General features: G+C 45.1%; 1 protein-coding gene across 43 annotated transcripts in view; it reads left to right on the forward strand.

Annotated features, from left to right (window-relative positions):
- Window positions 1–26649, forward strand: part of LOC128889285 (dystonin) — a 105240-nt gene that overhangs the window by 33100 nt on the left and 45491 nt on the right. For 24 of the 43 annotated variants that reach the window (XR_008460409.1, XM_054146762.1, XM_054146747.1 and 21 more), the window contains 15 exons: window positions 1883–1900; window positions 3623–3682; window positions 4482–4571; window positions 5945–6115; window positions 8332–8346; window positions 15285–15564; window positions 16560–17010; window positions 17400–17657; window positions 18164–18737; window positions 18862–18885; window positions 19037–19507; window positions 19585–20790; window positions 20873–20956; window positions 22380–22601; window positions 26520–26635. Coding sequence is in view for 42 of the 43 variants with exons in the window: in XM_054146762.1 (XP_054002737.1) it covers window positions 1883–1900; window positions 3623–3682; window positions 4482–4571; window positions 5945–6115; window positions 8332–8346; window positions 15285–15564; window positions 16560–17010; window positions 17400–17657; window positions 18164–18737; window positions 18862–18885; window positions 19037–19507; window positions 19585–20790; window positions 20873–20956; window positions 22380–22601; window positions 26520–26635 (4040 nt within the window). In the remaining variant the exon portion in view is untranslated. Of the gene's footprint in view, window positions 1–1882; window positions 1901–3622; window positions 3683–4481; window positions 4572–5944; window positions 6116–8331; window positions 8347–12619; window positions 13020–14636; window positions 14864–15284; window positions 15565–16559; window positions 17011–17399; window positions 17658–18163; window positions 18738–18861; window positions 18886–19036; window positions 19508–19584; window positions 20791–20872; window positions 20957–22379; window positions 22602–23939; window positions 24088–25055; window positions 25272–26519; window positions 26636–26649 lie in introns of those variants that run through there. The other 19 variants (XM_054146768.1, XM_054146763.1, XM_054146767.1 and 16 more) reach the window with 12 other exon arrangements.

The following is a 26649-nucleotide window of genomic DNA, read 5'->3' on the forward strand; positions in this document are numbered from 1 at the left end:
GATAAATTCCCCGCGCGGCTTTCTCGTTACTCGTAGCCCGCGTATGCAGAAGAGTCAAGGAGAAAGGAGAAGAGAGGCAAGGTTGAAGCTGTTCGTAAGCGGCTCGAGCATAACTCGAATGGCATTTCGAGGGTTACCGATGCTCATTTTCTTCCTGCGTTAGTCGCCACCGTGATAGCTTCTGTTCGGTTTCGTAGCAGTGGCGCCTATCGAGACGGCATTACTCACCCTCTGCTCGCATTCTGTTCGAATAACCTACCCCTTCGCTCTTTAAAACCCTCGCGTTACACGAAACAGAGCCAGTCTCAGACCTCGCCAGGAAGAGATTTCTTTTTCCAGCGATCTCACATGTACGACTCACAAAACGCGACGCGTCGATTCGCGTCGCATCGAATCGACCGACTTTACTCTCCGTCTGTAATGGATTCCAGGGTAATACGGCAAACGGTACTGCGTGTTTGCGCGTCGCTCGGTACTGGTTTCTGTTGGCTACCTACCTGCTCGATTCCGCGCGCCCACCTTTCCTCTCGTAACTCTGACCTTATTCGGAAACGTTCTCCTGCGAACGACGTTCCCGATTTACCACCTCTTGCGCCAGTAAGTAGGTGGATAAGTAGGCGGTTAGGTACGCGGGTAGGCAACCAGTCAGTCAGTCAGTCAGTCAGTCAGTCAGTCAGTCAGTCAGTCAGTCAGTAAGTTAGGCTCCGGGGAGATGTTGCATAGCAGGGAGGGAAAAAACTGGCGGCGATCGCTCAAGAGTGAGTGCATGGTCGGGCATGACGCATCGTCGGCCATTGCGTAACGCTTCTGCCAGGAAATGGTCCGCTGAAGTAACTTCTGCGCCCATGAATTCCGATCCGTTGAATACCTCGATCCTACTCGCGTAGATCATTAGTTCAGGAGCAGGAGACGGCCACCTTAAATTTTAACTTTTTACACAGCTAAATTTAACGAGTACCTAACAGAATATTGTTCTTTATTTATTAGAGGATTCATTACTTCGTTAAACAAGCCTCATTTATTAGATAATGAAGTGCAGATTGTGTAAAAAGCTAACACAGAAACATTGAAAGGAGGCTAACAAAAATGTATGAAAAAATAACAAAGCGTCTGCTTAACGATAGTTTTGGAGCATAAGATATGTGAAAAATAACGATAAATAATGCACTCGGGGATCGAGAGTGCACGCTGCAGACCGAGGGGATCTCGAAAAAAATAAATGTACGAACGTGAAGTGAAAGTTCCCCAGCGGTGACTTTCGTTTTCTAGAGAATGAGGTTTTAAATTCGAAGGACGTCGTAGTCCTTGGCCGTCGGTGGGTCGTCGGTCGTGTTCTCTACGTCTAAAAGTGATGGATCGTTTTTGACCCCATTCACTTTTTCGATCGTTCATTCATAGCGCTCGATCGATCGCGCGCTCAATCGACTGTTGCGCGGTTTTTGTCGTTTACCCAATTTCGATCGGCGATCGGTCGTTGTCCCGAGCTGCAAAAACATACCGTGTTCGATTTCTGTTTATGCTCATCCGTTTTTACTTTCGTTTTACTCTCGTATATTCTCCGATTTAACCTCTTGGGGACGAATTACTTTGTTAGAAACAAACAAAAATTCAAGTTAATATTCAACAATCGATCTTTTAACGATCTTGTTGTATTATATCATTGGAAAATTTAATTATAAATATTTGTTTAACGTTTCTAATGACTGTTGCTACTCAATAATATATAAAAGACGTCAGAAATGAAATGTACATGTGTCTCCTCAAAGGTGAATCGCCACTGCTTGCGACAACGTGCCGATCCTCGATTTCCGTAATTACGTAAGGTACATTAAGGAATTCCATCGTAATCACATTCTTTTTTATTCCTTCACGCTCGCCGCAGCATTGGAAGTACGTGAAGGTACGAATCCAGGAGTGCTCCTCCCAAACGATCTATCAATCGATTAGGACGAGTGGTTCGGACGATTAGATTGTAGGATTATTTTTAGTTGCACGTCAGTGCTTCGGAAAGTAGATCCAGATCTGGGTTAAGTTGACTGGATCGTGGACAATTGAGTTAGTACACCATACTACTCTGGTGTGGTGAGCTATTTATCAGGATTCTTCATGAACTTGTACGATCCAGTCAGATACATAAGAAAGAACATAAATTAAACGACTGTTTTATAGACTTTCATATACTTTAACGACGACACTTTTAACACTTTATTTCTTTCACTTCCATGCAATATTCATAAGATACAAGGAAACTTAATTTCATGCAGTGTATATTCACACGTCATGAGACGAAATTAGGAAATTCAGTTAAGACTTCTGCGAACATATTTGAAAGACATACAATACATCGTACATTATACAATTGCAGACGATTTAAACATACGTTACGATGCATACACCTATACAATGAGGAAAAGGCAGGGTAGGAACAATTTTCATTTGTAGGAATACGCCAAACCGTTCAGACTTTAGTTTATAACGTAGAACAATAAAAATGAAACGTTAAATGCAGCCAGCAGTGGCCCAGATCTGCCCTACATTCGCACCTTGAAGCATTGACACGCAATTAAGCATCACGGTTGTATAGAACCTTGTGAATTGTTCGCAAAGGGAAAATTACCCGATGCTTTAGTGCTCTCAGCATGCCATAGAATCCTTCGGTCAAGGACCATTCGTCCATGCGACCGACGGTAGTGGAGAGTTCCTATTCGCGGATTAGAAAATATTTGGCATGGTAGTAGAAGTCTCGAAAGAATCGACGTGAGTTGAGAAGTATCGCTGTTTTCATCGATGATGATTCGGACGTATCGAATTCGATATTGAGCAATAAAAGTAGTGATAAGATAGATACGCGTCGCGTGTACCTATCAAAAACGGGCGAAAGCTGCTTCATTAGATAACGTGGAAAACTAAGAAGTAGACAAATTTATTCGCGACATTAGTTCAATCCAGATAGTTTGCTTGAATTATTTTCTAGTGTCATGAATTATTGAGAGGACATCTTGAGCGTGTCGTACATTCTAATCCTTTCCAATTTCAACGCGGTAGCAATAAATACTGAATTCGATTCTATATTACCGATACAAATACTTTGTTGGTAATGTAACGTGTTCTGTCGATAAGCTTGAAGGGTCCTAGCGATTTGTCACACCCACCGAGTACTCTATATTATCGATACATGTACCTACTCCATTCTACGAGGTATCAACACACGTACTTCGTCGGTAAATGTACAGGATCCTAACGATCTGTCACATCGAGTACCCTATGTTATCGATACCTGTACTCCATTCCACGAGGTACCAACGTCGGTACTTTGTCGATAATATATCGTATTCTGTCGGTAAACCTGCCGAATCCTAGCGATCTATCAAACCAACTGAACTCTCTATATTACCGATGCATGTATCCACTCCATTCAACGAGACCGTTAAAGTATGACGCTGCATCTTGTGCTCACCGAGTCGATTCTTTTGTTGACTTCTCCATAACGACGAGTTAGCGCAACGATGTTAATCTCCTTATTTGCCACTACTTTCGGTCTCACAATCAGCCGGGAAAGGCACGCGGAATAAAATAGCATATCTGCGGGCCGTGCTCCTTTTTCAATCGATGTTTTTTTCAGACTTACACGTGCCTGCACGTGTGCGTCCTTGTGAACAACCAGCCATGCTGTTCCCCCACCGTAAGTCCACGGCAGGTGTCGTTAGCGACCCGTTAGCCGACGTTAGAAGGAATTTTTCGCATGCACCGAGAACAACCGATGTGTCTCGTTTTGTCGATAGAGTGACCATGTCGTTCGCAAGTAATCCCACCGTCCTGATTCTTTCTTTCCTTTGTTCGAAGAAATCCTTACCATAGTAGGCCTTCGCGAAACGCCGTGCGAACGCGTGCAATCGTTAATGCCTTCTCGATGATAAACAACATTTATTTGTTCGAGGAATATGCCAGTGGAAGATTTATTCGACCGATAAAAAGTCTCGAGCACTTTTCATCGCGATGGCGTAAATTATAGCCTCCTTCATTTTTTATACCGTGGATCTCGGACTTGCTTTCTTACAAGTTCTGTTTTCTTTGCGCATTCTCTGATAATATTTTACTCGAGGTCTATGTAATCGCGAGTTTGAGGGCCGATTGCTGCGTTTGCACGTGACGCACCGCGGCGAATAACTCTGTACGTTTATTTTCGCCAGGCACGCCATTATCTCCTACCTGTCTGCTCCCAACACGTTTCCCGTATCATCCCTCTATATGTATCTGCACGTCTCACGTACATAGAAGAAAATTCTTCCCCGTTTGCTCGCTGCCTGTTCGATGTCTTCTCGTTTCACGATTTCTCACTTTCAGCTAGAACTGTTTAATTTTCCTTTTTGTTCCGCGTTGTTATTTACACGTTTATTTGAACTTTCAGTTGATCGTTGCTCAAAGACACTCGAACGACGACTCGTTAAGGCGATCTCTGATCCGTGAAATCGTTGTTTCAGGCCAGCAGACATGTCGGAGATTTGTTCGAAGACCTGCGGGACGGGCACAACCTCATTTCCTTGCTGGAGGTTCTCTCAGGCGAGCATCTCGTAAGTGTTGCTCGTTAATCCACCCCACTTTTGCCACCCACGCGACTGGTGAGGGAATCGGCAATGTTTTATCGTAACCCCTCGACTGCTAGGGCGAGATACGTGTTACGTAATTGATGGGGTGGGGCTATTCGTGACCTCGATTAAAAAGTGGATGAAACATGCAGTTAATGTAATTGAGTCTGCTGGATTGCATCGCTGCGAAATCATGGAATCCAAGGTTCATTTGAACAGTCGATCATAATTGCGGACCGATTAGATACGATGATTTCGATGGGTGGGACACTTTTGCAATACTCTACCAGTTGGGCGCGGAACTTCAAAATTGTAATTATTAGACTGCTGATGTTTGTGCAAACTCATATTCACTACTATATATAGACGAAGAACAGAAACGTAAATTGAAGCATGAATTGTCTTGTAAATATTGTAACGTGTATTTTATTTTTATGTTTTATATATTAGGTCGTCCCATAAGTTCGTGCCATTTATTCTTCTGCTACTGAAATTAATATATATATATATTAACACTCGTTGCAACGATATATATATATTAATTTCAGTAGCAGAAGAATATTGAATAATACCAGGGATAGAAAATCTTTGTAGATACTTCACAAGTTTTCAAAGCTTGAGTTTTATACAATTTTATACAAATTATAAGACATACTTCCCTAAAAGTAAATTAATACCTCACTGGTAAACTAAATAGTAGTAGAAGTCTTTTGTCTGATAGCTTGGAGTGCAGAGATAAAGATATTGAATAGATATGGGTTTCTCATCCCTGGATAATTACCAGACTGCAAAAATGTACGTGTATGCAAATGTATATAATATAAATATATATATATATATATAAATAAATAAATATAAATAAATAAATATATATATATAAATATATATAAATAAATATATATAAATAAATATATATAAATGTATGTATATATATATATATAACATGTCCTTAAGTGTTTAAAGGAAAGGTAATCTCTTCTGCAGAAAAGGCTCAGTCTGCAGCACGAACTTATGGGACGACCTGATATTTATACATTTGCATACACGTACATTTTTGCAGTCTGGTAATTATCCAGGGATGAGAAACCCATATCTATTCAATATCTTTATCTCTGCACTCCAAGCTATCAGACAAAAGACTTCTACTACTATTTAGTTTACCAGTGAGGTATTAATTTACTTTTAGGGAAGTATGTCTTATAATTTGTATAAAATTGATTGTACTCAAGCTTTGAAAACTTGTGAAGTATCTACAAAGATTTTCTATCCCTGGTATTATTCAATATTCGAGGCCCTCATGTTAGAGTTAAGTAAGATTATCCTTCGTTCTCTATACCGTCTAATCGATGATCTTCTAGCCGCGGGAGAGGGGTCGAATGCGTTTCCACATGCTGCAGAACGTGCAAATGGCCCTTGATTTTCTGCGATACAAGAAAATCAAGCTCGTCAATATCCGTGCGGAGGACATCGTCGATGGAAACCCGAAGCTCACCCTCGGCTTAATATGGACCATCATACTACACTTCCAGGTGAGTGGTTGCACAGTTTCTCCCTAAAATCATACCACACCATTGCGAGTGTCACCTTGAACTACTGTAAAGCACTACCCAAAGGGAGGGTCAGGGATGATGGACGTCGATTTTAATAACGTTACTGTGAAGTGGTAGGTCTGAGAAGTACGATATTAGCTTCAAGCGAACATTAACCTGAAAAAATAATCGCTCATTGATTAAATATCCTGAATACACGGACCGTAGGTAATGCAATTGTATTCTATATCTTTGCATATAATCGTGGCGAAATTTGTCACTGTCAGTGGAGGAATGCGTAAATTATTTGCTATCAAATATCTCCATACGATATACGAGGCCCATCCCTGAAAATAAATATAATAAATGCCACGAATAAATGATCAACGCTCCTGAAAGTTTCTGTCAACAAGGGGACACAATAGCGCAATAAAAATTGCATTAATATGCTTCCACTGTATCCCAAATTCCCACCCAATTATATGCAAATTTACAGAATAAAATTATATTACTCGCTCGATAATATACATAAAAGAAATTCATATAGGATCGTAAGATCAATTCTTTATCTTCCAATTTTATTAAACTCGACGTCCTCCACTTCTGACTCGGCCTTCTTAGAAACGGTTGAAACTTCTCGACAGACCTGGTTCGCCTTTCGACTCGCGTTTATCGAACGACTCGTTGCAACGAACGAACCTCTCGAAACCACCGCCCCCCCCCTAATCTCTCCTCCAAAAAATCACATTTGCTCGCCCCCTAAATCGTCGTTCCAGGACGGTTCGCGCGATACCGATCGAAAGTTTCGCTTCCGAGAAATTCCGCGAGGAGGGAACGCGCACCTCCTCGCTTAGGTGGAATTCTCATCGCGCTGGAATTCTCTCCTCCCCGACCACTCTCGTTTTTCTCTCGCGATTCTTGTTCCGATCGAAAGCGAGTCAGAGGGGAGCAACCACGTTTCCAGGCGATGCTCTTCGTCGAACGCCACGGAACGGGAACACGATCACCGCCGTACGGCCGCCGTTCTGAGAGACTAGGTCGGGGATCCTCTTCGGACGGGGTCGCAAAAAACACGTCGATCGCGGCGAGAGTAAACCCGCGTTACGCGACCGCACAATGGTGGACAGTGTTCGTCGTGTTCGTGTCGATGCACAGAGATATTTTCTATCTCTTATCTCGCCCCGACGGGCAACCGAAAGGCCACTGAACGAACCCACTTCCTATGCGGGCCATTCCACCCACGAATCGATCGCTTTTGTCCTCGATGTCTGGAAGATTCTTGACGTCTAATACCGAAGTGATCGATCGTTGGGATGACCAGAATAAGGTGAGATGTTTCATAGTGCGATTGGTGGGGTCGATTCTTTGATTAACTCTTTGCGGCACAGGAATTCAGGTCATAAAATAGACCTATGTTGCACAGGAATTTTATTGCGTTTTAAATCAAACAAAATTGTTATATTTTTATTAATAAAGGTATCACACCTATACACATGCAGCTATTGCAAAATTTCGAGGTGGGATTAAAAGTGTCCCACCATCCATTACGGTCCATCAAAAAGGTTGGACATTTTTAATCCCACCGTGCTCCAAAGAGTTAAGAATGGGTCGAAAATGGAGCGAATTCTCGAATTACACCCTCTCGAGTTATGAACATTTCTGGATACATGGTCGTATCGAGATTGAACTTTCCTTCTCCCAGTAATACATTTCCCCCAGAAACTTTGGAGTTAACCAACGTGAGTCGAGGGCTTTACTTGACTTCTCTGTTCTCCAGGAATGGAGACACTCCAACCGTGGCGATAAATCTTGATAACGCGTTATGCACACTTGCATCTATTGACGGATTGCTTGGGAACAGTAAATACGAGTTAATCGAGACACATGGGGGCTCGGAACACTTTGGCCCAGTTAAGTGCTGCTCCAATTATCGCAAGTTTTATGGTTACTTTAGTGGCCCGGTCTGTTCTTCGGGGTATGTTCAAGTGGCGCAGGTCGTTCATGTAAATTAATCATTGTCTATAAATCGTCGCGTAGATTGTAAAGTTGAGCGACAAGATTCGAGAGCGAAACATGTTTATCCCACATTTTCGACTTGTTCTCGCATCGAGGAATCGCGCTTTCGACTGCGTCATGGATTACTTCCTGTACTTAACACCTAGCGGTCCGATGCATCTATCTAATGATGTATTTTTTTGTTTTGTTTTGCGCCGCAGAGCTGGCGACGCAAGGTAAGTTCCCTATATATTTATGCCGTAGTGGTTCCCAATAAAAAAGAAAGATTGTACAAAAAAGAAAAGTACGAGAATTTCCGTTGGAATACGTGGAACGCGAGGTTCGCGGCGCGGATCCGAAAACCCGTGCCGCCTGAATCTGTTTATCGACCGCGTGAATCGATCGCGAGGCTAGATGGCGCTCGTGGCCAGCTCGCGTCACGGTAACGACCTATCGTCCCACGCACGTGAGCCGTGCGATAGTGTTGGAGAATTATCGATAATTATCGACGGTTCAAAACAAACCGCGAATAGCGTCTTTTTACAAAAGAGGTGTTCAAGAAATAATAACACCTGGATCAAATACCATCTCAAATAAGCCACTTGTTCTTGTTAAAAAATGTTAACATATACGTAATGCTTTTAATGTATAATACCGGTAATACTTTCACTCTTTAGTCTCGATCGTCTCTCTGAAATTATTTGTATATTGCTATCGATTTAAAACAAAATGATCTTCGCGAATGAAATTAATTCACCGAATGTAGGCTGTACTAATTCAATCAATTATATACATTTGAATATAATGAATCATCATCTTTTGGTGCAGTTTTCTAGATACTCCCATTTTGTAATTGTAACATCTACTGACTTCCTGGTACCTAATAGCCTTCTGCAAACTGTCATATTGAAAATACTGTCGAAAGCTGTCGATAGCATTGCTGATAGCGAAAGATCTTGATCGAACTTTGATAGTCTCGATAGTTCTCCCTCCACTGCGGTTCAACTGCGTAACTCCAATCGAGGAGCTTCAATATCGTTATCTGTTCGAAACGACGCTGTTCGCATCGTCGCCGCTGGTGATGACTGTCCTTCCGTTGGTAGCTCGCGACAGACGTTACCGTTTATGGTATTTCGCGGTTACGTCGGCGGAGCAAGGCGGAAGGGTGACAGCCAGTCGAAACCGAGACGTGGGACGAGACCAGCCGGATTGTCGCGATGAGGAGAGCCGCTTCGGTGTCCTGCCGCGTCTCGTGGCCACTGTGTCGCGAGCCGCCCACCTTGTAATTATGATAATGGGGATCGGTCGATCGAGCTTCGAATACAAAATTGCGGATGACGCCACCGGGCAAGGTCACTGCTAACAGAACGTCCCTTTCCAGCGCCGCGGGGTATGTTTACGACGATCGTCCGTTCGTTTTATCGCGGTTAATTCGCGATCGACTTTAACCCCTTCGCTGCGACGAACGATCGGAGTCTCGATGACTGGAAGCAATAGTTTCTAGGCCAGGTTGTAGATTCTAGAAATATTTCAACGTACCTCGAGATTTTTTAAAAATTTGGAGGGAGAATAATTTTATAGATTTTATAGAAAATAGGGCGAGAATGAGTTTTTGATTGGTTCCTGAAAGAGGTACAACGATTTTAACACATTGTTGACCGGCAATTTTACACAAAATTCATGTCACCGGCTATTATTTCGTAATTGAAATTAAAACAATCTAAATAAACTCCAATAAATTTTATTTACATTTTACCAACACAATGAATTGAAATGAAACATTTCACATACATATCTCTTACGTAACTATAACATATTTTTATATCGCCTGCGTTTCATAAATTGAAGTAGATAATACAAGTGGAAACGCGAGTTTACTCGTGACCGGTCAACAATGTGTTAAGTAAAAATTGATGCTTCATACGTGGGATACAATTGATATATTCTCGTTTTCTAATCATTCATAACTCACAAGGCTATAAACTTGGAACTTGGAACTAATTATCTCTCCATTTCAACTACGATGTAAAAACCGAAATGTTACGTAACCCGCCCAAGAATTGCACACTTGGGCTACCCTTGCATCCACTCTAGAGGACGGAGTGGCCTCGCGTTGGTGCATCGATAGGGTGAAGGGCGTATTTGTACGCCTTCCGCAGCGAAAAGGTTAAGGAAACGGGGACGGGGGGCCAAGACGTCGCCCACCCGAGGCGAGGATCGAAACTTCCTACACGCTGTCTGAAACGAAACCAAACAAAACAAAACGCGAAAGGAACTGGCGCGCTAGCCTGCCCACGTCTCAACGCAAATAAACACTTGTTTTTATGGCGGCTATTCGTTCTTGAAGAGGGTACAAGTGTAAATATCGCGTTCGTTCTCGAGAGGGCACGAGCCCGTTTTTTGCCTCCTCGCGTTACTTGTACCGGGTGCTTCGAAATACATCGCGCTACCGGAAGTCGAGGGTGTGCGGCAGTGGTTTTTAACTGTGTGAATAAGTGGATACGCTTTGTATTTATCTGTTTATTTTGTTATTATCGATAGGTGGGGTTCGTTGGAAGATATTGTTTGTAGAAAGGAAAAAAACAGTAGCTTCAACACGTTGATCGCCATATCACTGATACATGGGTGACAGTGTTTTTTTATCGAAGTACTAAACAAATTAATTTTGAAAGTTAAATGTTAAAGAAAATGAATTTGAGCGAAATATTTGAATGTCGGTGAAGATACAAAAATAGATAGCACAGTGAATGTTTGATTACGTCGTTTCCAATAGTCTGTAAATAAAATAAAATTACAGTAGACATTTTTAAGAGTATCAATGGAACAGTCAACGTGTTAAAAAGCCACTGTTGCACACTCCGATAAACTAAACAACCTCCCACGAATAGCACTTCCATCTTAAAATTTCGAGGCGTCCCAAAACAGACACATTGCCCCTGAGTTCTCACTAAGGGGGTTGCAGCAATCGTTCCGATACAACCAAGATAACAATCGTCGCAGACGATCTCGCAAGCCATCGATTCACGTGCATGGCCGCGTACCGGAAGCGGTCCTGGTGCTCGAGCCGGGCGATCGCTGGAGCGCTGACGTCACATCCGGTCTCGAGCGAGTCGCTGTACTCTCGCATATATCCGTCAGTTCTCCGTTCCTCCTTTTTTTCCCTTTTTCTCTTTCCTGCGGCTGGCGACGCTTCAGGGACGCACACGCGTCGTCCTATTTTCGCTTCTTTCAGATCTCTGCGCTTATTTAGGCATTGTTTTCGTTCCCCTTTCGTTCCCCTTCTTTCGTCTGTTTTCCTCCCGAGGAAACGAGCCTCGTCACGGCCTCGCGTATTAATTAACGATCCGCGCGAATTAGGTAAGCCCAACGAGACTGGGGCGACGAAGGTGGTATTATAGTTACGGAGCGTTACCGTGGCGTCGGTGAATCGTCGAGAATCTCTGGAAAAGGAAAAGAAGGAAGGACGCGATGCGCGACCGACGCTTCGCTCGGCGCTCGTCGCGCGAAGTGGGGCCCTTCTCTCTCTGTCTGTCTCTCAGCTCGCGCGATATAGCGCGGGCGCATGCGCTATCTTGCACCGGGTCGTATCGGCAAATAACAGCCACGATCGAGTCGACGAGGACGAGGACGTTTACGAGGACACCGATTCAGGGGGGCGTCGCGGAAGCGGAGGAAGATCGGTGACGTAGATCGAGGGTGGGCAAGGATGGAAGGATAGAAGCGGATGGTGACGAAGAGCGCGAACCAGAAGAGGGACGAGACAACCGCGATCTAGAGAGAGAGAAAGAGAGTGGGGGAGTCGAGAGGGGGACGTCGGAGGCGTCTCTCACCTGTGCGCATTTCGTTGGCCTACTCTCGCGACGGCAGCCGGATACAACGCGGCACGCTGTCACTCGTTCGGTGAATCGCGACGGTATCCTGCTCGGTTTCGTCGTTGTGCAAACTCGAGGAAAGACTCGCCGCGACTGTCTTCGACCAGAAAATTCGTCGTCAGACGAATCCTCGTCGCTTGGAAGCCGAGGGAACCGGAGGGACACGTGTCCGGCGCTGGACGGGTAGCGACGAACCGCGACGCGAAACCTTACCGGTGAAACGTGCGAGCGAACGAACGAACGCGCAAAGAAGCACGGAAGGAACGCGCGAGTGGGGATCGGAGTTCTCGATGAGCTACCTGTAGTGCGCGACAGTCGGTTCGCGATACGCGCCGAGGTGCTCCCGGTGCCCGAGTGTCTCCGATAACCACTAATTCCACGCGCGTTATCGACCTCTCGGTGACGACATTTCGTCGACACGATATCTACCGTCTTCTTTCTACCTGTCCATTTAAAGTTGGCCCCTCACGATTCTGTTTCTCTTCGCTCGATCCCTAGGTCCATAGATCCCTTCCCTCTCCATCGTCGAGTGCTAAAAACGCGACGGTGCGGCAAATCGTTAATCGCGGTTCGATCGTGTTGCCGATCGAACCACCTCTGGCTCGCGCGTTCTCTCTCGCGTCAATCGTCGACGAATCGAGGAGACACGACCGCGTTCGCTCGTCGCGCGTAGTGCCCAAGTTGGACTTAGCGGCGTGCGTGCGGTCGATTCTCGTTAATCGGCTTTCACGCGTCGAGCCCAGGCGCCAGATAAGGCCTGCGAATGAGTCGTGCGTGGCTCGCCTCTTTTCCCAGACGTCGATGGTAGTTTCTCGGAGCGCGGCGATTATTTCGACGGCCGCGAGTGGATCGCGACGCTGCACGTCGCCCTACGACCATGTCGATATATCGGTTTAGCAAGGGCGGACGGCTGTTCGTGCAGGGCACCAGGGAGGATGACCCTCGCGAGAACGCCGTGTCGCCCGCTTCGACCATGCCGGTCAACGACGACCTGACGGCAATCTATACCAAGCGACGACTCTCGACGGAGGTCCTAGGTACAGTCTTGGACGGACATGCCTGGTTTGTCTTGGTTCCAGAGTTGGGCATGCTTTCATTCGTGGAACGAATGGACGATTTATCGGCGTAGTTTCTTGGATAAAGTTCGTTGTGGGTAGATTTTGTGAAACGAACGTTTCTGGATGAAACATTACTGCATTCGTTATGCATTCGTAAGGCATTCGTTGTTGGAGTAACTTTATCCTCTAATAACGAAAACAAGCTGAAAGATATTTGTTCAGTATGTTTAGACTGGCGATTTTATGCATTCATAGCGTACATGGAGAACATACAAAAAATATAAATAATTTATGTAGAATGTATTTTCTATTAATTCATATAATGATATTAACATTTCGCTCGGTATAAGTGCATGCAATTTTTGGTCATATTCAGCATATATTTGTCATATTTGCTTGCATAGTAAATGTATAAAATCTGCAGTCTTTAGTTAGATGTATGAATGATGGAAATCACGTGTAAATCACACTTTACATGAGGATTCGAGATACCAGATAAATTACATACAATACAATTACTCGATATAAGTATATCGTACAATATAAACAACGAAACATGCAGTATAAAAGCATACACATAATTCCAGACATATTTTAACTGAAGTTTAAACTCTTCGTGTCTCATTCAGAACAATTATAAATTTCGTCTACCGTCCAACTCTGGTACCCATCACCAAGTTTCGAGTGTCGAACATCTCGAGAGAGTCCTCTTCTTGAAATCGAAGCGACTGGCTCGGGTATTCGTCAGGGTGGTGTCGCGTTAAGTAACACGAAAGAGGCGTGTTGCAACGATCTACACACGCTTTGCGGCTTCTTTCTCTTTAACACTCCCACTACGATACAATGTTCCGCTTATCTTATCATAGTGCAAAATTCAACCTTCGCTACACTCATGTTTTACGCATACTACCGTTCGTAAGCAGGGCATTTAATAAATCGAACCGAATGGTTGACTCGTTTCGTCATAATGTAAATATTATTGAATGGAAATAATATGTATCGACAGATTTCTCGATTGTATCAAAACTAACTCGGATAATGCGATGCATATCTCGCGATGATGTCACGCGCGTAATTACACATTGCTGTCATCTATGTGCACGCCTCTCTGGGAAGTTATGACTTGTGATAATCGTGTTATCTCAGAAGGAGAGTTTTCGAGCGCTGATTACAATTATTCTATGATATAAGGCCTGCAATACTATCTAACACTCTACATAAAAGTAGTATACTATTGTTTACAGTTTGAAGCTAACTAAAAAGACTAAACTTTCTCACAAAGTTACGAGCAAGTTTTTCCCTCTACAATAAACATTCAATCGATCACCTTCTCTCATTGAATAAGCATCTAATACCACTCTCGTCCAGATACTTCTGGACGTACACCAACCCAACGAACAAAAGAGGCGTTGCACGATCGTCTTCTATGGCGCTAAGTTGGAACTCAGCCGAGCACGAGTCGATCGTGACGCGATTTCGAATCAGTCGCTCGATCTTCATACTTCTCTCGATCTTCGACGCTCGTCTCTCGGCGGGCTTCGACCTAGGGACGTTTCGTGGGGCGGAAATCTCTAGACTGATAACGCCACGATACAGGGTCGTCGATCGAGTCAACGAAGACGTCGAAACGCGGCGAGAATGGCACTAAGCGTATCGTGACGCGAATCGTTCGTAAAACGACCACGTTAACACGAGGCGAGGAGAGATGCGTGGCCGAGGATCTGACGAAACGCGCGTCCTCTGGCTACCTGCAGGAAGTCGCTGGATCCTCCTGCACCTACTCCGTGAGTCGTCAGGCCTCGCCAAAGCCGAAAACCGTGAGGGTAAGCGTCATCTTGCCGAAACGTTTCGCGATTGCGATCTTATCCTCCTTTCCCACGTTTTCGCGTCCGATTGCTTTGCGGTCGTACGCTTCTCATACGCGCAGGGCACAATGGCGTGAGGAAGAGATCTCTGAAATCGCGCGGTCGAACATCGAAGGGCGAACCAAGCCGGAAATTGCGTCGAGACGCCAGAATTTAGTTTAAATATACGAGCTGCTCGTTGCGAAAAGCAATGCCTAGAAAATATTATTTTATTTACCCTTCGCAGTCCAGATTTTCTGATTTCGATACACAGTTCTGTCGAGTACAGAGTTCGCGTCTCATTTGACATAGGACAGCAAAGGGTTAATTATTCAAACCATCAAAGACCAGAAATCGGACCATTTTGTGGACGACATCTAACGTGATTTTTCCTTCATAGATATCCGATATAGTGGTGGGCCAGGAACCAAACGTGACCGCCCGCGAGGCCCTGCTGAGATGGGCGAGACGATCGACGGCGCGTTACCCAGGTGTACGCGTGACGGATTTCACCGGGTCCTGGAGGGACGGTCTGGCGTTCAGCGCCCTAATTCATCGCAACAGGCCAGACCTGGTCGATTGGAGAGGTGCCCGTACCTGTCAGCCAAGAGAGCGGCTCGACCGGGTCTTCCACGTCGCGGAGCGCGAGTATGGCGTTACGAGGCTTCTCGATCCCGAAGGTAATTACGGTTTGATCGATAAAATGCTACCCTTTTCTTCTATTTTTCAACGAATCCCTGTCGTGCGTGTTTTCTCTACCGTCATTGCTTTTCCCATGCTTCTCCGCGTTGCTGCGACCGTTTCCGGTCGTTGCTTGGACCGTGACGTTCGCTACCGCCCTTTGCTTTTTCTCTTTGGCGCGCGATAAGACGCTCCGCTGGTTCTTTTTGGGAAAGGAGCGGAAAGGAGCGTAACTGGTTCAGTCGATGCTCTTGTTTCTCTAATTTAAGATTCTTGCATCCTTGATTGGGTAAAAATTCTGATACTGCGAGAGAACTCCAGGTACTAGGAGCCAAGACTCGAGGCATACTTGTTTATTACCACAGGTCTCTGCACGGGATTGTAATTTGTAGCTAGGAAGGAATGTTGTTGAATATTTTCCGTAGGAGAGTCGTTTATGTACTATTTGTCGTACTTGGATATATTAGGTCATACCATAAGTTCGTGCTATAGATTGTGTTTATATTTACACTCTCGATGGACATTAACGTACATGTGTACGTTTGTTTTTATGTCAGAATTATCGTTGCTTACAATCATAATACCTTTTAGGAGAGAAATAATATTTCATATTAAAGTGAGATGTTTGTACATCGAAATCGATTTACAGATAAAGATTGCTTTGGTTTGTATGATTGCATTGATTAAATCATTCGAATAAAGCAACAAAAAAATTCATTTAAAGTTCGTCCCTCAAGAGGATAATTAAAAGCTAGAGAAAGCTTCATAGCGACAGCATAATGATTTTGCCGCAAAGATAAAAATAGATACCAGAATCAAAGGGTGATCACACTTAAATGTACATTTTGCATATTAATTCAATAATTACATCAATAAGTAGCATGACCTTCTGAGATATAACCTGATAGTCCATAAAACATTCTTCTAGTCGTTCCAGCCATCATACCAGACTTATTGAATCCTAATCGTACACCTTGTGCGCTGTTTTTCACAGACGTGGACACCCCCGAACCGGACGAGAAGTCCTTGATAACGTATATCTCTTCGCTCTACGACGTGTTCCCGGAGCCGCCCGCGATCCATCCTTTGTACGACGCCGAGGCTCAGAGAAGATCCGCTGAGTACAGGGAGCTGGCCAGCTCTCTCCATCTGTGGATCCGCGAGAAGATGAGCCTGATGCAGGAACGCGCCTTCCCGCCCACTTTGATCGAGATGAAGAAACTGGCGGCGGACAGCGCGAAATTCAAGAACGACGAGGTGCCGCCCAGGTACAGAGATAAGCAACGGCTCTCTTACATATTCAGGGATCTTCAGAAGTACTTCGAGGCGGTAGGCGAGGTGGACATGGAGCCCGAATTGCACATCGACATTATCGAGAAGAATTGGCACCGACTGATGACGCTGCACCAGGAGAGGGAGCAGGCGATCATCGACGAAATTAAACGGTAAGTGCCAACAGTGAAAGCGAACTTGAAGATGGCGATGAATTTAGTAACTGGCAAGGTATATGACCTCGAAGAATTAGGGTTTATGTTAGAACAGATTCTAATCTTCAGATGGAAATTTATCAAATGTAAATTTACAGAAATTTTGTCTGCGTTGATCAGGGAAAAGATATACCATCTTTGTAAACAGATTTTTATTTCGAGTCTACTACCATTTAACTTCATGTACGAATTCTCTTTCGTAGAAAATTATTTTTCCTCAAACTGAGGCATTTTTCTCAAAGAATTGCAATTTTTCGAGTATCACAAAAGTGTTATATTATTAAATCTGTCTGTTTATCATTTATATTTCTTATTTGGTTTCTGCACGAGTTTTATTATATCCCTAGACTCGAACGACTGCAACGACTGGCCGAGAAAGTTCACAGAGAGATGAAAACGACCGACAACCGACTGGAGGAGCTTGAGAGACGCGTGGAGGATGAAGCAAGACGGCTCGATCGGCTCCATCCTCTCGAAGCGAAGCACGCGGTGGACCTTCTCGAACAGGACATACGAAACACCGAGACTCAGATTCAGAACATTTTTACGGACGTACACACTCTCACCGAGGGAAGATACAGTCAAGCGGCCGAGCTCCATAAAAGGTATTTTTCTAAATGTAAAGGTCTCCCTGTCTCTAGGTGCAAATAAGAAAGAAATTCTACTTCAAGCTCATCTATAATATCTTTATTACAAATTTGCAACAAATGAAGCCGTCTAAACTACACGTGCAGCATCGCTCTCCGCATTCCTAAATGTGTTCATTCTATCTATATTCACACGATGTTCCGCGTCTCGAGCCGATTCACTGTGATTGACAGTTATCATATGCACCAGCATCCTGCGAACTAGCACATCGACATGCCTAGTGTGTCGTCAATTGAGTTTACATTCAAACTTCATCCACTATTTTTTCCTCATAATCGTTCCTAGATTATCACATACAAACTCAGAATAAATAGAACACCCCATGTATAAGGTCATAGGTAATGCTATTCCTGATCCGCCGTAACGGTTTAAGAGCAATTCATTTTTCAACCTAGAAAGAGGAGTCGGCGCGCACTTTCTATTCGTATCCAACAACCACCTAACCGTCTCTTCTATATTCCAGAGTTCAGAAGCTGCATCAACGATGGGTCGCGTTGCGATCTCTTCTCCACAAACGTTTGGTACAGCCGCTGTCGGCCGTGTCCTTCCCGGTGGAGGAGCGCGTCGTTACGAAACACCGCACCACCGTTCACGAGACCCGTCTGGTAGACACGAATCCGCATTTCCGTGCTCTGCACGACTGCATCGACTGGTGTAAAGCGAAAATCAAGCAACTTCAAGAAGCGGACTACGGCTCGGACTTGCCCAGCGTGCAAAACGAGCTGGACGTTCACCAGAGGGAGCACAAGAACATCGAGCAATTCCATCCAAAAGTGGATAGATGCCTGCAATCCAAGAGCCACTTCCACGGGGAGGAGTTGACGTTGTACAGTCAACACCTCGCCGTTCTTCAAAAACTGTACGCTGAGCTGTTATCCGCTTCTAACAAGAGACTATCCGATCTGGACACGTTACACGACTTCATACAATCGGCGACGGGCGAGCTGGTCTGGTTGAGCTCCAAAGAGGAAACGGAGGTGACGCGCGACTGGAGCGACAAGAACTTGAACGTGCAAAGCATCGAACAGTATTACGAGGTATTTGACCTTTCGGTATTTCCGATGCCCGATAACCCTTTCACTTCCCGATCCCCGTGACCCGCCTGGTCGGCGGTCTCAGTCAGAACAAGTCTCGCTAACGCTTCTCCTTTTTCTCTCCAAGCGTACCTATGGATCCGGTATAGAGGTAACGAGGAACGAAATTTCAAATCGAATTCCATGCACGCAAACTCGTGTCACCGTCGAATCTGCATATAATCGTAGATGAATATTAAATATGCGAATTCGATGGTCGTCACGGGATGCAATCTTTAATCCGATAATTGGCTCGTTTGCAGTCTCTCATGAGCGACCTGGAGAAGAGAGAGATTCAATTCTCCGCGGTGCAAGATCGAGGTGAGGCGCTGGTTCTCCAACATCATCCAGCAGCGAAGACGATCGAGGCCTACATGTCCGCCATGCAAAGTCAGTGGGCCTGGCTGCTTCAATTGACCCTCTGCTTAGAGGTTCACTTGAAGCACGCTGCTCAGAGCCAACAGTTCTTCCGCGAGATCCAACAGGCGGAGCAGTGGATCACCAAAAGGGACGAGACGCTCAACACCATCTACTCTCAGTCCGACTTCTCCTTGGACGAGGGTGAACGTCTTTTGAAAGGCATGCAAGAGCTCCGCGAGGAATTGAACAGCTACGGCGATCACGTTCAGAAGCTGGTCGACCAGGCGAAAGACGTCGTTCCCATGAAGCAACGTCGACAGCCTGTGACGCGACCTATTCAGGTCACTTGCGTCTGTAGCTACAAGCAAGTGAACGTAAGTCCAACTATCGCTTTGTTATTCGTTCGTTGATCTCCCTTGACTTATCCTGTACGAATGGATTGGCTTTTCAGATGTCGATCGAGAAGGGAGAACAATGCACGTTGTACGATAACTCTGGTAGGATAAAGTGGCGAGTCAAGAACCAAGAAGGCGTCGAATCACCCGTGCCAGGTGTCTGTTTCGCTCTTCAGCCTCCCGATAAAGATGCTCTCGACGCGGCTGAGCGATTGCGACGACAATACGACCGAAGCGTTGCGCTCTGGCAGCGAAAGCAGCTGCGACTGAGACAAAACATGATATTCGCGACCATCAAGGTGGTGAAGGGTTGGGACCTGCCGCAGTTTCTGGCCATGGGTCAGGATCAGCGCACAGCTATCAGAAAAGCGTTGAACGAGGACGCGGAGAAATTATTGTCAGAGGGAGACCCGGCAGATCCGCAATTGAGACGATTGAAACGAGAAATGGCCGAGGTGAACAAACTTTTTGACGAGTTGGAGAAGCGAGCTAGAGCGGAGGAGGAGTCGAAGAACGCGGGTCGCATTTTCAACGAGCAGGTGTCAGCCCTTCAGCAGGCGCTCGATGAAGCGGAGAGGATTTTGAACGCTCGCATAGCAGCTGCGCTGCCTAGAGACCTCGACAGCCTTGAACACTTGGTTCTGCAGCACAAGGACTACGAGCAGAGTCTTCGTCGCTTGGCGCCGGATCTCGATCGAGTTCAGCAAACCTTCCGTGTTATCACCTTGAAGACCCCAGCAATGAGGAACAAGCTCGACGCCGTTACCAACAAATGGAATCATATCTGGAACGCTAGCAACCTTTACATCGAGCGACTCAAGTGCGTCGAGATTGTGCTATCTAGTCTGGAGGAGAACACGACCGTGATTTCCGAATTCGAAATAAAACTGGCCTCGTTCGACGAACTGCCAGCCGACTTGGACGGTCTGCAGAACGTGTTGGAGGATCTGAGGGTCCTCCAGAACGCTATCACTCAACAGCAGAGTGCCATGGACCAACTGAACGAGGACGCGCACAATGCGAGAAGACTCGTGGAGAAGTCGAGACCGAGTCATCGCGGTCCACACACGGACATGGACAGGTTGGACGCTGAAGTGAATCGATTGAACGCTAGATGGACGAACGTGTGTGGTCAACTGGTGGACAGAGTTCGCAGCGCTGAAGCAGCCTACACCTTGGCTCAGCAGATGGAGCACGCTTATCGAAACGAAGTCGACTTCGTCGACGAATCTTATGCCAAACTAGAGGTGGAGAACGCGAAGGTAACGCGCGAGGAGTTCAGGGTGAATCGTTCATCTCTACATGGGTGTACTCTATATTTATTTGTTGTACAATTTGTCACAGAATCTATTGAACAGAGTGGTGGAACGAGCCCCAGCGATCGAGGCGGTAAATGTGACCGGTGGTCGATTGATTCGCGAAGGAAAGGTAAGATGAGACGCGACATGCTGTCGCGACTGGGTATTCGCAAGCCTTCGGTAGGCTCAGCTAGCATATTAGGTAGCCTTAGGTAGCCATAGCTTACGGTATGAACGCTTGCGTGAATGGTGTATTGCGTGAGTCCTTTTTACGTATAGTGGCCCCTAGAAAATGTACGCGCGCAATCGTTCTCGCGTCGCGGTTCCTGTGTCGCGTTTTCCTCTCGTTTGTCACACCCTTGTTGTCCGTGAAGTCTACCTCGACTGCTAGATTCGTGAAGTTCTGCTACGAGGATGCTCGTCGGCGTCGTGGATCTCGCTACGATCATCACTAGGGAAGCGTTGCGCTGCTGTTACCGTTGTCACTGTCGCCGCTATCGCCACGATGGACTCTACCTCGCAGCCAGCATCGATCTTTCCATGGGCTTACTCGACGGAGGCGAGCGAATCGTACGAGCAAAAAGTGTCCAAGGCTCGTACGATGCTCGCCGTGTCAACCGATAAATGTATTTAGAATTTTCGAGTTTTCAATATTATTTCCAGGGATCAAGGATGCATCGCGAGCTATTTTACCCTCCCTGCTTCGCGTCACCGATTATCGCTTAAATCGCCTGGTGTAACGTAGCTGCTGTAAATACAAGCAACGTGAAGCTTGTCCCGACGCTAACGCTAACATAGGCTTCTGACCTTCGGGGAGATGCGAGGAGAAGTCGTTCGAACCGGGACGAACGCTTTTTAATCCACCTTTTATCGCTTAGAACACCCAGCTACTCCACACGAACTGGCTTCTCTCTCACTGACTCCGTTAACTCTTGGCACACTACCTTTTTAATGGATACCCGGAGGCACGATTAACCGATCGTCCGTATTAAACCCAAGACCTCGTACAGAACACTTTACAAGGAGGCTATAGGAATTGGAATGGACTGTAGAAGATCTCTAAGCGAAGATGAAGCAAACTGGGTAGAGGAAGTGTTTCCTTTAAACGAGATTCCGTGAGATTTATTCTTCTCTGGAGCTACAGAGAGAAGAGTCTCTTGTAGAATCTTGTACGAAATATTTTCAGCTACCAATTCTGTTCCTTTTCGCTCTGAAGAGATCTGTAACCGTTAGTCCGTCACAATTTGTACAGTTATCCTATTTGGGGAGGTGATTCGTCGTGCTTGACTCATGATACTCACGTTACACTTAACACGAGGCACTTGAACATTGAGCCAAGAATTAAAATCGCTTTGAAAATCTAAGACGACCCGTTTGAAGTCGATTTGTCGTGGCCGCGTGATTTAGTACACGCGGTTGCTTGCTTTTACAACGAGGGTGCACCTTAGAACCACGGTACTAGTGACGCTAAGGGTATAGAAGGGTTAGCGACGTACAGGCGAGATCTAATATTACTTATCCGCTAACCGTAATGGGCTAACCGAAACCCTTAGATCTATGGACAAAGACTTCGAGCGTTCAAGGAACAATTGGAAGATATTTGCCCGTCCATGGACGCCACGGTGAAGAAACCGCGTAGAGAGAGAGTCTTGACGGTCGACCACGTGGCGAGGGACTTGGACACCCTCAATAAGAAGTACACTACGCTCGTGAATATTCTTCAGGAGCGCGTTAGGCAGATGGCGACGCTTCATCCCGAGGATGCGTCTCTGCAGGTGAGTTATTACGAAAATTGAATCACTAATGATGCGTAGGAGGATGTATTCCTTCTTATTAGACTTGGATATTTGAATTTTTATACATGCGCTCTTCCATGTTTCAAGGAAGAGTGAATTTCTACGCAATCATTTCGTGTGTTCATACAGTCGTTAATTATTGCTTAGTGGTGTGCTAACAAAGTTGTTTTCGTAGCTATTTAGGTGCAGTTGAGACATACGTTTTAAATTTTTGAACAGTCTGAGTTTGTTACCACACAGATAACATCTAAAGGTTGTCTTTTAGAGAAGATCTACTTGAATCTATCGATAGTCCTTCACGATACAGTTCTATAACAAAATATGAAACCAAAGAGTCGACCATAAAAGAAACAGAGACACTGTTGGTCAGTCCTCGTAATTGTGCGTTGTGAAAATCATCACGATCTAAGATTCGATACGCCTCGCAGTTGCAGCCGAGGTCCCACAGGGCTGACCTCGGCTGGAAGGCGTACACTCGGCCCGCAAAAATGTTAATTGTTCCATCGTACGTGAACAAAATTGGCGACGTAACGTCTCCTTCCCCTACTCTTGCGTGTCCTTCTCTCGTCCTCCCACGCGTTGTTCGCGCGTAACAGAACTGGTTCAGAGTTACGTGTTTCATCCTTCCCGCTTCGATTGGGATCGATACGGGCGTCACAGTTTTACAGCGACAAAACTTTTCCTGATTAGATTTGAGTTAGGTTTCTACGCGTATCAAACCAACGGGATCCCGATTTCATTTGCAATAGAAATATTGTGCTTCTCGGAACTTTTTTTATTATATTGTTTTGGGAGGCTGAGGGTGTGGTTGTTGGGTCCTTAATAGCAGGGTGTATTGGAAGTTGCAGAAGTTAAAATTGTATAACATACATCGATAGGTTCTTTAAAAACGACTTTCTATATATATATATATATATATATAAAAGTTAGAAAGTACTAGAAAAATTCAAGAAAGTAACAAAGTTCTGTTTTAATTTCAATTTCAATTTCAATTTCAATTTCAATTTCAATTTTATATAAATCTCTGACATCGAACGGTAGCCTTGGAGTGACCTCAAGTTCCCCTTTGAATCTCTTTTCTAATTCAACCGCAGTCGTTATCGCTATGGTTATCTATCGAAATCGCGTTCTCGGCGTTTCTATTTAGAAAACGCATGCGCCACCAGAATCGGTAACCGAAAAACCCCAGAGTTCTGGCTCCGTAAGAGTGGTTTGTGCAAACGCGTAGTGAGTCGCTCGATAGGCGCCAAGGGGCGACGGCGCAGAGGAAAACTTGGCACGCAGCTGGCGCTGGCCAGCTTCGGGTGGGCACTCGCTGGTATCGCGTACACGTCGAGAGCCGGCGGCTACCAGTGCCGGTCATTTCTGTCGATTCATCGCTCGCGAAAGAGTCGTTTACTGCGACGAAATGCGCGTAGACGCGAAGAAACCCTCCGCCATGCCTGGAATCAGGATCGTACGAAAGGTACCGAGATTGCATGGGAAATAACTGGTACAATCGCTGTGTATCCTCCATCGGGTTACCGTCGAACCGTGATATAGAAGGGTGGGGATCCTGATAGCATACTTTTTCGCGCTGTCACGTGCTCTGTCTCGCTCGAGGCACGTGCTGTTAGTCATCGATTACGGTATCCTTTAATTTTATCCGCTGATCTGGACAATATTTCGTGGCATAACTGTACCGTATTAAGGTTTTGGAGAAGGTTGAGAGTGACCAGGTGCACCCTACTTTCGAGAAATGGAAACAAGTTTATTTATTGGGAAAAGTGTGTTCCAGAGTTCAAAATTCCATTTTATATTAGAGGGAGATGCAGCTGGTCAACCTTTAACATACTATCTGACTCTTATTCCGATTCCTTATGTTCGCTTTCAGTATTCAGAATAACCATTGTACTATAGTATGTTTTGAGACGTATTAAGAGTGACCAGTACCAAGCATCATCCTTTAAAAAACTGTAAATAAGTCTACATATAAAATCCACCTCGTCCTTCGGTATCGAGGAAGTGGCCGACTCCTCTTCCATAAGGAAATGCAACCGCTCAACCTTTGCCACTCTATCATGTTTCCCATTCCATACTCCCTTCCTCTCGTCCTACATCCTCTTTTATAACACCAACGCTGTATTTCCTTCGAAAAAGAAACTCCAGATTAATATCGCCCTCGGGAATGTCCGCGTGTCCAAGGATCGCGTTCAGCCTGAATCGATTTCGCGCGTGGATATCAATTACTGCGTAACGAAAGGAAACGGTGGCGGTTCGTCGCTCGAAACGCTCGCCGCCGGCGATGCTCGGAGTATGTCGCGTTTCTAAAAAAAGAATCTGGCTTTTCCACGCGCGGATACCTCGTTTCTCGAGTTTACGAGCTGGCCGGCCTCGTGCCAACTCGAGTTGGAGTCAGTCGGCCGCGGGGAGCCGTTCGATTAAACGCGCGTTGTGTTTCGACGAGCGAACATGCGACGGGGCTCTGACAGTGACGCGAAGACCGACACGCGACACGGGTCTCTCGAAACGCAGGTGGAATCGTGTCGAGGCGAGGTGTACCCGAATCGAGGCACGTCGCGTGTTCCCGCACGTCTTTGAGGATTTCGTGTTTTAGTGGGAACGATGGATTCGTCGACGATGACGCTGGACAGACAGATCGTCAGCGCGGTAATTGCTAAATTGCCATCGTCGAGTATTTTATTTGATCGTCAGGTGAATTCCTGGCGGTGATGTGGTTTGTTTTGAACACGGTTTTGTGCGACTTTGGACTTATTTATTGGATGATAGCATTCCGTGAGTCATATGTCACCGCAGCGTGCGATAACTTGTAACGCAGTGGTTCTTAACCTTTTTCAACTCGACCAGGAACGGATTCAACGTGGAGAAACTGGTGTCACGGGGGCCTTCGACGGTTCTCCGTGTATTGATATTTTTTTTTTTTTGTAGTGTGGAAGAAAAATTGTTTTTATTACTGATGGAAGTTATCGATAGATAATTATATTTCTTTAAATTAACGAAGAGAAGTCGTATCCTTGGAAACCGAAATTAAAATTACATATAGCTTTATGTATTTACTATTTCAGGAATGAATTAGTTTGAAGTTGAATGATTGTTATATTGTAATTTTAACCGTGGGAATTCGATCATCTATAATCGTTCTCCAAGTTTCAAAACAGTTGAAAATACGATGCAGTTATTCCAAAGCACACGTGCATGACCGTATTCCGAGTTTCTATGTCAGCGTTTAAATTGGCGCAAACTTTGACTTACCTAAAGTGTAATTGCGGACTAAGGTTATCTTTATCTGACTGAATAACCCAATACATAGGTATTAACATCTTGGAAAACTGCGTGCCAAAGGTTTAATTGCAAATTCGTCGAATCGATTCCCAAGTTAGAATCGAAAATGTCCACTCGTCTTCAATTCGCTATCAACGTCTGGTCTGATAGGCGTTTGCCAACTTTGCACGCTTTCTCAATTGTATCGGAGGGTAAACTCAATCTTCCTGCAATCTCTTCTATCGTTGAACACGATTACGCGCCAATTGAGGCTTTCCGTGTCTCGCTATCAACGCATGCCGAGAGTTTCGAGTTATGGGATCTCGTAATCGTTAAAGTATAAGAAAGTTATTCTTGTCGATATACAATTTATCAGCAAATATCTTTGTTGAAATATTATCTTTATCGCGTTAATGGAATACTATCTTGTGGAATGGAATGGAATATTAATGGATTATTAGTGAAATATTGTCTTTATTACATTAATACTTGACTCTCTGTACACGAATTTTGTTCTAGAACTGTGTCAAAGCAAACCTCGTTAAGAAATATTTATATCTAAAGACTATCGCATACAAAATTTCATATTAACAAACACGATGAAACTCAAAGCATATTACTTAATAAATGTTCCAGCGCGCCCTTCAAGAGCAAAGGCCGCTCAGAACGTTCCGCACAGAGTTCAACATCTACGAGAGCAGCACCTGCGAAGAACGTTACACGTCGACGACGACGCACTACACACAGTCCCAGTAAGTAAACCAAG

This window comes from Hylaeus anthracinus, unplaced genomic scaffold, assembly GCF_026225885.1.
Source record: "Hylaeus anthracinus isolate JK02 unplaced genomic scaffold, UHH_iyHylAnth1.0_haploid 11997, whole genome shotgun sequence".
NCBI lineage: Eukaryota > Metazoa > Arthropoda > Insecta > Hymenoptera > Colletidae > Hylaeus > Hylaeus anthracinus.